At 37.2% G+C, this 11379-nt stretch overlaps 1 protein-coding gene across 4 annotated transcripts; it reads right to left on the bottom strand.

Moving 5' to 3' along the window:
- Positions 1-3729: 3729 nt before the first annotated feature.
- LOC116026184 lies at positions 3730-7838 on the bottom strand. Of its 4 annotated transcripts, none has more exons than XM_031267651.1 (4): positions 7700-7838; positions 5924-6554; positions 4578-4977; positions 3730-4512 (listed from the first exon to the last, which is right to left on the bottom strand). In XM_031267651.1, the coding sequence occupies exons 3-4, from the start codon at positions 4584-4586 to the stop codon at positions 3838-3840; spliced, it is 684 nt and encodes a 227-aa protein (XP_031123511.1). In that variant the 5' UTR covers positions 4587-4977; positions 5924-6554; positions 7700-7838; the 3' UTR covers positions 3730-3837. The 4 variants fall into 4 exon arrangements, with proteins under 4 accessions (XP_031123511.1, XP_031123513.1, XP_031123515.1 ...); XM_031267653.1 differs by having other exon boundaries at positions 5924-5949; positions 7700-7837; XM_031267655.1 differs by lacking the exon at positions 5924-6554 and having other exon boundaries at positions 7700-7837.
- Between the last annotated feature and the right edge of the window lie 3541 nt (positions 7839-11379).

The raw sequence follows: 11379 nt of genomic DNA, 5'->3' as shown, positions 1-11379 counted from the left end.
TTCATTGAGGATTTTGAGGTGTGTGGCCAGTACAGTTGGGGATCAGCTGTGTTAGCCTATCTTTATAGGGGGTTGTGCAAAGGAGCTGACCACCATACTTCAGTTGTCGGTGGTTGTATGCTACTGCTGCAACTTTGGGCATGGGAGAGGCTCCCTATGCTTAGGCCAGAGGGCGTTATAGCAGAATTAAATATTCGTGATTTGCCAGTTGGTGCCAGGTAAGTTGTAATAGTTAATTTTTAAAAACGTATTGAATTCACTTTGTTTTGAAGTAGTCATGAATTGTTGTTGCAAATGTAGGTGGGTAGGTGCACATTTTTGGGGGAATGTGCCTCATCACGTGATTCGGGCATATCGCGACCAATTGGATCGCGTTAACCAACAAATGGTACGTTTGTTTAATGTTGGCGTTACTATGCTCATTTATATAATCATATTTTGTGGTAATCATAACATTTTTTTAATGTCTTTCGCAGTTTGTCTTCCAGCCTTACAATGAATTATTTCCTCAATTGCCTGACTATTGCACGGTCGGCCAAGCGATTTGGACAACTCGAGTGCCTTTGATCTATTTTTATATCATTGAGCACTACTATCCTGACCGGTTCTGCAGGCAATTCAATGGTTTCTAAGATGTCCCGATTGAAGTCGTGTACAGTGAGGAATTGCACACGTTTGACGGGCGATCTGGCAATTTTGATTGGGCTGACAAGCACGCTCAGCCTTTGTACTGTTGGAGACAACGGGCAGGTTTCATCCACCCAATGCAAGTGATGAACAATCCTGTTACAAGTGATGCATACCGGGTATGGTATCATATCCATGGCAAGCTTTTCATTGGCAACCCTGAACACCGACAAGATCAGGGTTATGCAAATATTTGAACCCTATAACTTTTTATCAGTACCAAAAATTAGATATTCATACTAACCAAACAAAATTTATTCTGGTGAAATTAACTACATAAATATTTAATAATAAATTTTAACGACTTTATATATTTACCTTATTATATGTCAATTTATACTTTTTTATTCATTAACAAATCATAAATATATTTATTAACTATAGACAATTATTACTAATCATTAATATAATTATTACAATCATAAATAATTAGTTTAATCATTACCTAATGAATACTTTAAGAAATCAATTCATAAATTTTTTTACTACTTATACACAATTATTTTTAAATATTACTATCATAAATAAATTTTTTAAACACGTATACACATGTGTATTTTGTTCATTGTATTCTGTCGTATTTTGTTTTTTTTTTTAAATAACAATGAAAAAGCCTAATGTTTAGGCTTGTTCTGCATAAAGAAGACTGCCAAACAAGCCTAAGCCTTAGTATCTTTTCCCTGCATGGAATCCCACCACAGCCCGCTCCTGTTTGGGAAACCATCTCAAATTCCCTCTCCGTTGAGTTAATGATTCGGGAATGGCGACGGCATTAACGACGGGGATACAGAACGGCGGCGTAGCAGTGATGGCGGCTGGGTCAGCTGTGGACCAAATGGATCACTCCGGGCCGGCAAACAAGGCGCTGGGCGTGAATGGCTCGTCACCGATTCGGATTTTCCTCTTCTTTCACAAAGCAATTCGGGCTAAGGAAGAGGAGTAGGTCTTCCCTTTGCTTATTGAAAAAATTCTCATTTGAAGAACAAGCATCACTGATATGGCAGTTCCTACAGCATTCCTGTTAATATGATGGCTGAATTTCTACCCTGGCTATCATCCTCTATTTCATCTGATGAGTGTCATGATATGCGTAAGTTCTTACACAAAGTAATTCCAGATGAGAAGCTCTTTCACAGATTATTTTCACATGGATGGATGGGCAAAAAAAAATATTACCTCTTGCTGCGTTTGAATTCTTAGGCCGTGTTTGGTAAATAATCAGCCTATCAGCCACTTTTGGCTTATTTGACCACTATTAGTTGTTTGGTTAATAAGTTTTTTATAACTTCAAAATGCTAAAATTCAACCATGTTTGGTTAATTAGCCAACAGCCAACCCAATCAGCGAACAACCAATTTTGGGCCTTAGGTCCTGTTTGGTAAATGGTTGTTGGCTGTTTGAGTTAGAAAGTATGATTTGTTGATAATATTAGTTGATTATAGAGAGTTGTTTGATAGATTAGCTGTTAGCTAATAGCAGTTTGGTATAATTTATTTACTCAAAAAGCTAAATTGAAAAGGCTGCTTTGAGTAGCCTTTTGAATTTTAACTGGAGTTACAAAAAATTTATTAATCAAACAACTAATAGTGGTCAAATAAGCCAAAATTGACTGATAGGCTGATAATTTACCAAACAGGACCATAATCTTTTCTCCCTTCAACAGATTATTCCAGCGCCCTTCTTCTTGCTGCTTTTGAATCGTGGAGTTCCTCTCCAACTCTCTCCACTTGTTAATCGCAGCTGTGCACAAAACTGAAAACAGAAAATCCCTAAAACAACTTTTAATCCATAAACAGTGAGAATTGTGGCGTACTGGGAGTGATAAACTGAGAGAATGAGAGTGAATATATAGAGAGAGAAATAAGGAATGATTTGTTTTGCTATAAGGAAGTACGCCTTTAATTTTATTTTAAAAAGAAATTATTTAAAACGTATGTTTTTAATTAAAAAAAATTATTTAAAACATACGACGTCGGTTCTACATAAAACTGACGTCGTATGTCTTAATGTTTAAAAAAAATATTTACGACGTCGATTTTTGCCATAAATCGGCGTCGTAAGTAATATATATTATTTTTGCTTTATTTTATTGACATATAACGTCGGTTTTTCAAAAATTAACGTTGATTGGGCGATGTAGTATCTTTTTTTTTTGTAGTAGTGAGTTTTCCCGCCTCCCTAGTGAGATATACAATCCTAGTGAGACAGCTTTTTTGTCACTGCTCATTCCGCAAAATAAAAACATCAAATGGCACCATCCTCATGACAAAAATATATATAACTTTATCCTTCAAAATTTACATCTTATATCAAGTCTTATACCAAAGTGACACATTCAACTTCAAACCTATATCTATAACCTTTGAACCAATTAGCTTGCCGTAGCAAAATATTTACACCAAATAAAATATACAAATATTTATTTTATACCTAATTATTACATAAACCATATATCAATTATAAATTCACGCATACAGATTCTACAATCTTCCAATTATTATTCGAATATAATTATAGCATAACATCAAACCATGAATTACTACGATGCCTTTGAAATTTACACGGCGGCTAAGACATACACAACTTTTTAATACAGAAAATGAATTCACCATTATATATAAACATATAACATGCGAATACAACAATTATATACAAAATCCAGAACACATAAACTCATGTAGTACCCTAGCAAATAAGCAATTACGAAAATCATTTTTGTTTTGGGGTAAAAAGAATTTTTAATGAACATAAATCTTACTTGAATACAAATGACACTGAAAGGAAGAAACAAAAAGTTCGTGCAGGATTTTTTTTTTCTCTTTGATGCTGAAGCCGATCGTGAGAGTCGATGATGATGAAGGTGAGGGTTTAGGGTGTCGTAAATTTTTAGGTTTTATAATTAGGGTTTCCCTTTCTCTTATAAATATATAAGTACCATGTGCATATTAAGAACTAATATATATGTATATATATGTGTGTGCGCGCGCCTCGGCACTTGGGGCACAAAATTGCTAAAAAAAAAAAGAAGAAGAAAAGCCTGAATTTTCATAAGGGAAATGTTATTGAGCGACAAGCTTTATTGGGTTCTGGCAAGTACTAATATCAAAACCAAGCGGGAAATAAGCATTATTCGCATCGTTTATAAAATAACTATTCATTCTCAGTCTTAGTGATATCTTTGACGAGTACATCTTCCATGGAAGCATGGGAAACATCACAGGTATTCACCGGAGAGAGATCGAAAAGGTGAGACATCTTGCAATCAACAACATCTCCATCAATAGCATCTCTGACAGTAACAACTGCATCACCAATAGCAGTTTTTTGTCCTTTGGCGTCGGGGTCGGGATTCTCATCCATCACTGGCAAGCCCATGGCCAATGGGTCGAAGTTGGGATGGTTCTCGCGAAGCACCAGATAAATCTGTTGTTGCATGGTGTACATTCCGAGGTCAAATGCGACCTGAGATTCTGCCTCAATTGCTTCTTGGCCCACCTTGGTTTTCAAAAACTCTTTAGCTCCCTCAGTCCTGCCCATATAATCTTTCGCATCAACCTTGAACTTGGAAGATCGCTTGTAGGTCTCCTCCGCATCATTAAGGGCTATAGCATGGGACTCTCTCAGCGCTGCAATAGTAGCACGAGTCTTCTCATGATGCTCTTGCTCCTGCTTCAGCTCATCTTCCAATGCTACCTGCTCTGCCTTCAGCCTCCCCAGCTCATCTTCGCGTGCAGCTAACAGCTCTTGAAGGTTGCTCTTTTCTGCGAGGGCCTTGGTGCATATTATTTCGCACTGAGCATGAAAGACTTGTCCTACCAGCATAGCCTGCAGCATAAAAATAAAGTAAGCAACATCTACATATAAGTAAATTTTCAAAGTAAACAACCAACCTCTAGCATGTGCTTGAGATATCGCTCATGTAGCACGGTCACGTCCTGGGTACTAAGAAATTGCAAATCGGCGGGAGGGGTAAAGCGCGATGCGAACTCGGCGGCATTGATGCTCCCATTTAGTATTGAAGCTCCGGGAGGCACGTCCGCACCTAGCCGAATCAGGTTAGTCCAGGCATGTGAGTTCCGGACTGAAGAAGTTCCCCCTGCTCCGGGGGTTGTGTGGATGGGTCAGACAACCTCGTCGGCCTAGAATTTAGGTCGGGAGTCACCTCCTCGGCCACGACTGCTTGACTCTTCTTTCCTCTCTTATCCGTCTTGATCTTCTTGGAAGGCGGATTTTGTCTAAACCGCGACAAGTACCGCGACAAGTACCGGTCCGCTTTCGAAGACATAGCACCTGCGAAGAAAAAGGTGAGAATAAACAATCAAGAGAAACAGTCAAGTATCACAAACAATAGAGCGATACCAAGTGAATCAAGACCAGCTGATCGAGTCCTCGAAAAACCCAACTTTGCAAACTCCCACTTAGTAGTATACGTAGCAACCTTTAATGGACCATTTTTCCTGAGCTCAACTACCCCCTACGCACATGGACTCTTATCTAAAGGTGGGTGGCATCTAACTTGGGATCCCCACATGACAGCAAAATGGGGTGGGCAATCTAGGGAGACAAACAAATTTTGATTTCTAGTCTTTACTAAAAGTGGAGCGATCATCAAAAAGTTTGAGATGAGGTCTGGAGGAAATAACAACAAAACCTATACCGTCTCCGGACGACCTACCAACTCTAAACAATGTTTGGAAAAGGCTTAGGGTGGATTCCACCCCCCTCTCTCAACACACAGAAAGAAAACCAGTGATTGCCTGGTGGTCGTTTGGAACAAGCTGGCCTGGGGCTATCTCGTAATAGTTTAAGAATTCTATAAAGAAGCGGTGAAGAGGAAACCTAAGCCCCAGCTGTATGGATAGAAGGTGAACTCTGAAGAATGTGTCAGGGGGATTCATAATTGTAGCGTTAGGCTCAGGTGCAAAAAGACGAACGTTATGACACACAAGACCTTGGGCATCCACCAACTCTTGAGGATCTAATTGAGGCCGTATAAGCTCTATAAGAGAGTTATCGAGGGGGGAATGCGAGGGCCCGTGCCTCTCTCTCTTTGGACGAGTTGTTGAGTCAAGCGAAGAAGGGTCAAGATCATACAGAATATGGGGAGAATTCCTAATAGGGGAGGAAGGGTCATCATCATCATCATGAGGTGAATATTCCTCATCGTCATCATTAGAATAGAATTCATCAACATCAATTGCATTTAGCACGTCCATTGAAAAATTAAAAAACTAACCTGGTTAGTGAGCAAGGTTAACCAATCTGCCAGCAACCAAAGAGGCACTGATCAAAACAAAGAAGCATTGAACAAAACAAGGAATCATAAAAAAGAAAAAAAAAAAGGGGGATCACAGAGACGATGAGGAAATGCACGCGAGGTGCACAAACATTAAAAAAGAAAAAAGAAAAAAAGAAGACCTGGGGCGTCACCAAACACGCACCGCCTCGATTCTGAGCGGAGGTGAAAACGCCTCAGCTCTTGGAGCCGAGGCCCATCGCCTCGGCTCAGAGCCGAGGCGCACCGTCTCGATCCTGGGCCGAGACGGAAACGCTTCGGCTCAGAGCCAAGGCACATCGACCTCGGCCCCCACTGTGGTTACGCCTCGGCTCTAAGCCGAGGTGCCCCACCTCGGCCTCCCCTGTTGCTAGGGTTTAAAAAAAAATTAGTAAGAGAACGTACCAGGAGAAGTGGTGAGACATGATTGATGGGACAGTAAAAAATAAAAGAATGAGGGGGAAGAGTTTTTATACAAAAAACAAATGCTTATAAAAGAAGACAGACGGGCGTGGGAAGTCAAACTGACACCCGTTATACAAGAAGGACACATTGAGGAGGAGTTACTCCAACGGCTCCTTGGAGTTATTACCTGCATGCACTTAGTGTAGATATTAAGCAACCGTTACAAACACAGAAGAGTCGTTGTATCACAAGTATAAAAAAAACCATGTTGTAGAGGAGGAGGACACGCAAACTATTACACACAAACACTACTGTACCTACTCATTGTACTGAACTAATACACAAGTATACTCCAGCAACAATAGTTACCGTCAATATGTATATATATATATATATATATATATATATATATATACACTAAAAATTATGATAATAAATAAATTTAAAACTATTATGAACAAATAGTAATATAATAAGGAATTTATTACCTTATAAAGAACTGAAAAAAAAAGAGAAATATCTATGGTCTCCATATTTAAGAAAAGCATGATCTCCACACTCTGAAGCTGCAACTCATAATCAATGTTGTTCATAATACCACGAGGCATTTGAACCACAAGATTGTGTTGAAGACGGCTAGCTATTCTATATGCCCTTTTACATACATCACTCAAAGAATCCGGATCAACATACAAACACTTTTCTAATGTTATAACTAGTCATACCCACTATTTAACCCAATCAGCTAACAACCATTTATCAAGGAGGACAAAATCAAATAGTAAATCAATTAATTTTCACATGTTTGGTTACTAATATCCTCCATTATAAAAAAAATATGGCAGAGCAAAAACGGTGGTTTAGCCCGCATGGGAGCCTGCTGGAGCCTCAGACTGGTTGGAGGCAATCTTTCATACAAAACTAAAGGGATAATCAGTTTGCTGTGAGATAATGATAATAACTTGGTACAAGCTTTGAGATATATTTATTATCTGCTACAAACAGTGAAGTTTGCTTCTAATTCTTTTGGTTTATTTACATACAGCTACATACTCAATCCAACAGATTCTTCGCGGACATTGTTATTGAGCATGAGTAAGATTTATATCTCTAATTACACTACTAATGAGTGTTGTTTTCTCCTATTGTACACAAATCAGAACTGTGACATCATAAATGAATATTTATGTATCTCCTATCTGCATTCTCTCTGCCTCTTATTAATCTAGGGTTTCATTGCTCTCCAATTCAGATAGACAAACACATTCATAATTAAAAGCCAAATCAACAATTAAACATCTACAGAATCGGATTCATCTCGTAGGCGTTTACCTTGTTATGATTGGATTGCCAGTGACGATGAAGAGGAGCCCGCCGTGAGCCCTTGATGCCGTCCCAACGGCCCTCTCGAGTCTCAACTCTAGTCGCCAGTATGCCTCTCTCGCTCTGTCTCTTCAATCTGTCTCGTAGGTTTTTTGGTTCTGTTCGATGGACTGGGGTATTTAAGGAAAAAGTTAACAGGTATTTAAGGAATAAAAATTAGGGGCGGGCAAAAGGTTCGGGTAATTCGAACCGAACCAAATCTAACCAAAAAAATTGATCGATTCGTGTTTTAGAAGAATCGAACAATTTTTTAATTAAATATAAATATATATTATATATAATAAATATATATATATTTTGTAACTGGAATGAATTTGGAAATTCATTCCAGTTGGAAATACATAAATAAATAAAATATATATATATATATATATATATATATATATATAATTTATAAAAAATATATTTATTTATTTATTAATTATATATAATATATTTATTTGTTTATTTTTTAATTAGAAATTCTAGAATTTTAATTCTTGTTTTATTTTTTATTTTAATTTGTTTGAATTGTTAATTTGTTATCTTGGTATTTTATATTTAGATATTAAGACTTTGAATTGGGTAATGTGATGTTTCATGCATAGTTATTATGGCGCCTCGTTAAGTCGCGGTGCCCCCCGACCGCCTTGTCGCCTAGAAAATGTTATCAAATTAAATTCGAACCGAACACTAATGTTAAATCGGATGGTTTAATTTTTTTTTTTTAAATCGAAAAACCGAAACCGAGAAAAAAAAAAAAACGAACCGAAAATCAAAACGTCCACCCCTAATAAAAATCATATAACTAAGGATAAATTATTTGAAAATCTATGAAAAAATTAAAAGCTGAACCATTCATTTCATTTAATAATTTGACGGACATTTTTTAGTATTCATTATAAGCCTAATTTTATTGGCTCTTATATATATACCAACAACGCAAAGGTCATCAAAACACAGTTGAATCACAATAAATTTCAAACAAGCAAAGTGTAAAGTAACAAACTGGTGTGCATCGTGCGTGTGTTCTGTGTGCACTATGGGTGCGTTGTGTGTGCACGATCCATAAATGACCACATTTATAAATATTATTGCATTAAACCGACTGAAATCGAAGGATTTTGAGAACCAAAAACAATGGAGGCCTATAGCTATGGAGAATTTATCAATTCACAAAACATAATCAAAACAACACTTTTCTTTAATCAAATGATAAGTCATATATTTCACTATTATCTATTATACTAGAGATAATAATTCATTATGATTATAATACATTGTATTTCACTATTTTGAGAAAAATAGTGGAAGTGGACGCAATTTCACATTTAATTTCTCAACATCCTTCCACCTCTAAATAACTTTCACCACATTCCAATTTTTCGTAATTTCACATTGTTGAACAATTTATTTTTACTATGAATTCAAGCCAACCTGTGATTCCCTTTTACAACTTCATTAATCAACATTTTGGTCCCTCAAGTTTTGGTGAATAATAATGGACTACATTGATAATTGGGAAACAATGGAAAGAAAGGCGACCATAGTGATCACCTTCTCCGGTTGAGAAGACGACCCATATGCGGTTGCCTTCTCCGTGACCAGCAACCGTTCACCGGTCATCGGTCACTTTTTTACCTGAAATTTCGTCGGAGTGTCGCTGGAGCCCTAATGACCTGTGATAGTAGGTAATTAACCGGTTTTGGGCTTCATTGCATCAAAATGAATTGTTGATCGGTGTAATTGCACTTTGAAAAAGTTCAGGAGCTAATTGACTTTCCAGCTAAAGTTCGAGGGACTATTTGACTCTTTTCCTTCTTTTTTTTTTTTTTAATCATTGCGTTATATTAACATTTTGTATTTTGGTTCTTGATTGTCAATTTGACCACTCTTAATTTTTTAAAAATTTTCAATTAACTAAATTCAATCTGAAATGTTTGAAATGCCTGCCTTCATATGAAAATGGTTAAGCTTGGTAAAAACAAGGCATTTTGAACATTTTAGATTGAGTTTAATCAATTGCAAAAAGTCAAGCTAGAAACAAAATAAGGCCGGCATATTGATAGTTGAAAATTGGGAGTGGTAATACTGGTATTAGTCAAAAACTCAAAAGTGATATTATCTATTTGCAAATAATTGTATGTTGTAAATGCCAAAGACCTTGTGGTCTAGTGGCACCCGGTGTCTCGGTTTACACTCCCACATGGATGATGGGAGTGGGTTCGAGCCTCAGCGGAGGTGATTCTAAGCAGCTATGAACAAATACTACATTGTAACAGAGTCAATAGTACTCAAAAAAAAATTGAGCTAATTTCATTTATAGGTCGCATTCCACTTTTAGTCATCTTTTATCAGTCCTAGTACTCAAAAAAAAAATTGAGTTAATTTCATTTATAGGTCGCATTCCACTTTTAGTCCTCTTTTATCAAAACATCCACATTTGGTCCTAGTATTATTGTGGCATTACCATTTTTTGTCCTTTGTCAACAAAATTGTTGAAATGTCGTTAAATACAATGGCATTTCGGTCTTCAATTACAGATTTTTTCAAAAAAATAAACATAAAACTATAGCGGGGTCAACTTACTTTGTATAAAAATGATTGAAAAACCATTGTATTTAACGACATTTCAACAATTTTGTTGACGGGGACCAAAAATGGTCATGCCACAATAATACTATGACCAAATGTGGATGTTTTGATAACAGAGGACTAAAAGTGGAATGCCACTTATAAATCTAGGACCAAAAATGGAATTAACTCTTGAAATATTTAACAGAAGTTAATTTTATAATTTGTGTGATGCAGTTCTATTCCCACTTACAGAATGGCACAAAATGTAGATCAACACCTGAAGTTATAAATTACATATTGCACGGGAAACAAAGGAATGAGGTGCATTCCCAAATACCTTGTGGTCTAGTGGCATCCGGTGTCCGGTTTACACTCTTACATGGATGATGAGAGTGGATTCGAGCCTCAGTGGAGGCAACTTTAACTCTTTGTGCTTCAATAGATTGAGAAAGTAGCTATGAACAGATACTACATGAGTCAGTGGTACTCAAAAAAATGATTTCTCCCATGGATCAGGCAAATGTGATATAATAAACATGAATTATGCGTGCGCACCTGGTCCAAGTTATAAATTGCCGACTTCTCCAGCTGCAGCAACTGGACAGAACAAGTTTGTGTGCGCACCTTAATCAAGCAGTGAAGAATGAATGGACAGGTTTGATAACTAGCCTGGGCGGAAATAATGGGAAGGGGATTAGTATTCATATATCAAGAGCTAGCTGATGGTTTGCAAAGCAATAAGGTTTCATCTGGGAATTTGAGCGGGGAGGGCAAGGAAAAGGGGATTCTCATAGAAGATAGAGAATGATGTGGAAATGAGTGTATTTGGTATTCATAGTGGAATGTTTAGTTCACAGCCCTATACTTGTGCAGTTGTGCTAATTTTCAAAACCCTACCATAGTGCAAGGTGCGTGCAGGTTGGTCTATGGAACAATTCGCTGGACTATGGGCATGAATGGAACAACTTTTGGAAGTTCAAACCCCGCTAATCTCCAGAACTATAACCAAGTTCGAACTCCGCGCGGAATCTGCACAAATAGTTTGCCTCAAAACACCATATATACATCATCCT

This window comes from Ipomoea triloba, chromosome 7 (genome assembly GCF_003576645.1).
Source record: "Ipomoea triloba cultivar NCNSP0323 chromosome 7, ASM357664v1".
Taxonomy (NCBI): Eukaryota; Viridiplantae; Streptophyta; class Magnoliopsida; order Solanales; family Convolvulaceae; genus Ipomoea; species Ipomoea triloba.
The sequence above is the reverse complement of the archived record's forward strand: the minus strand, read 5'-3'. Positions and strand labels throughout refer to the sequence as shown.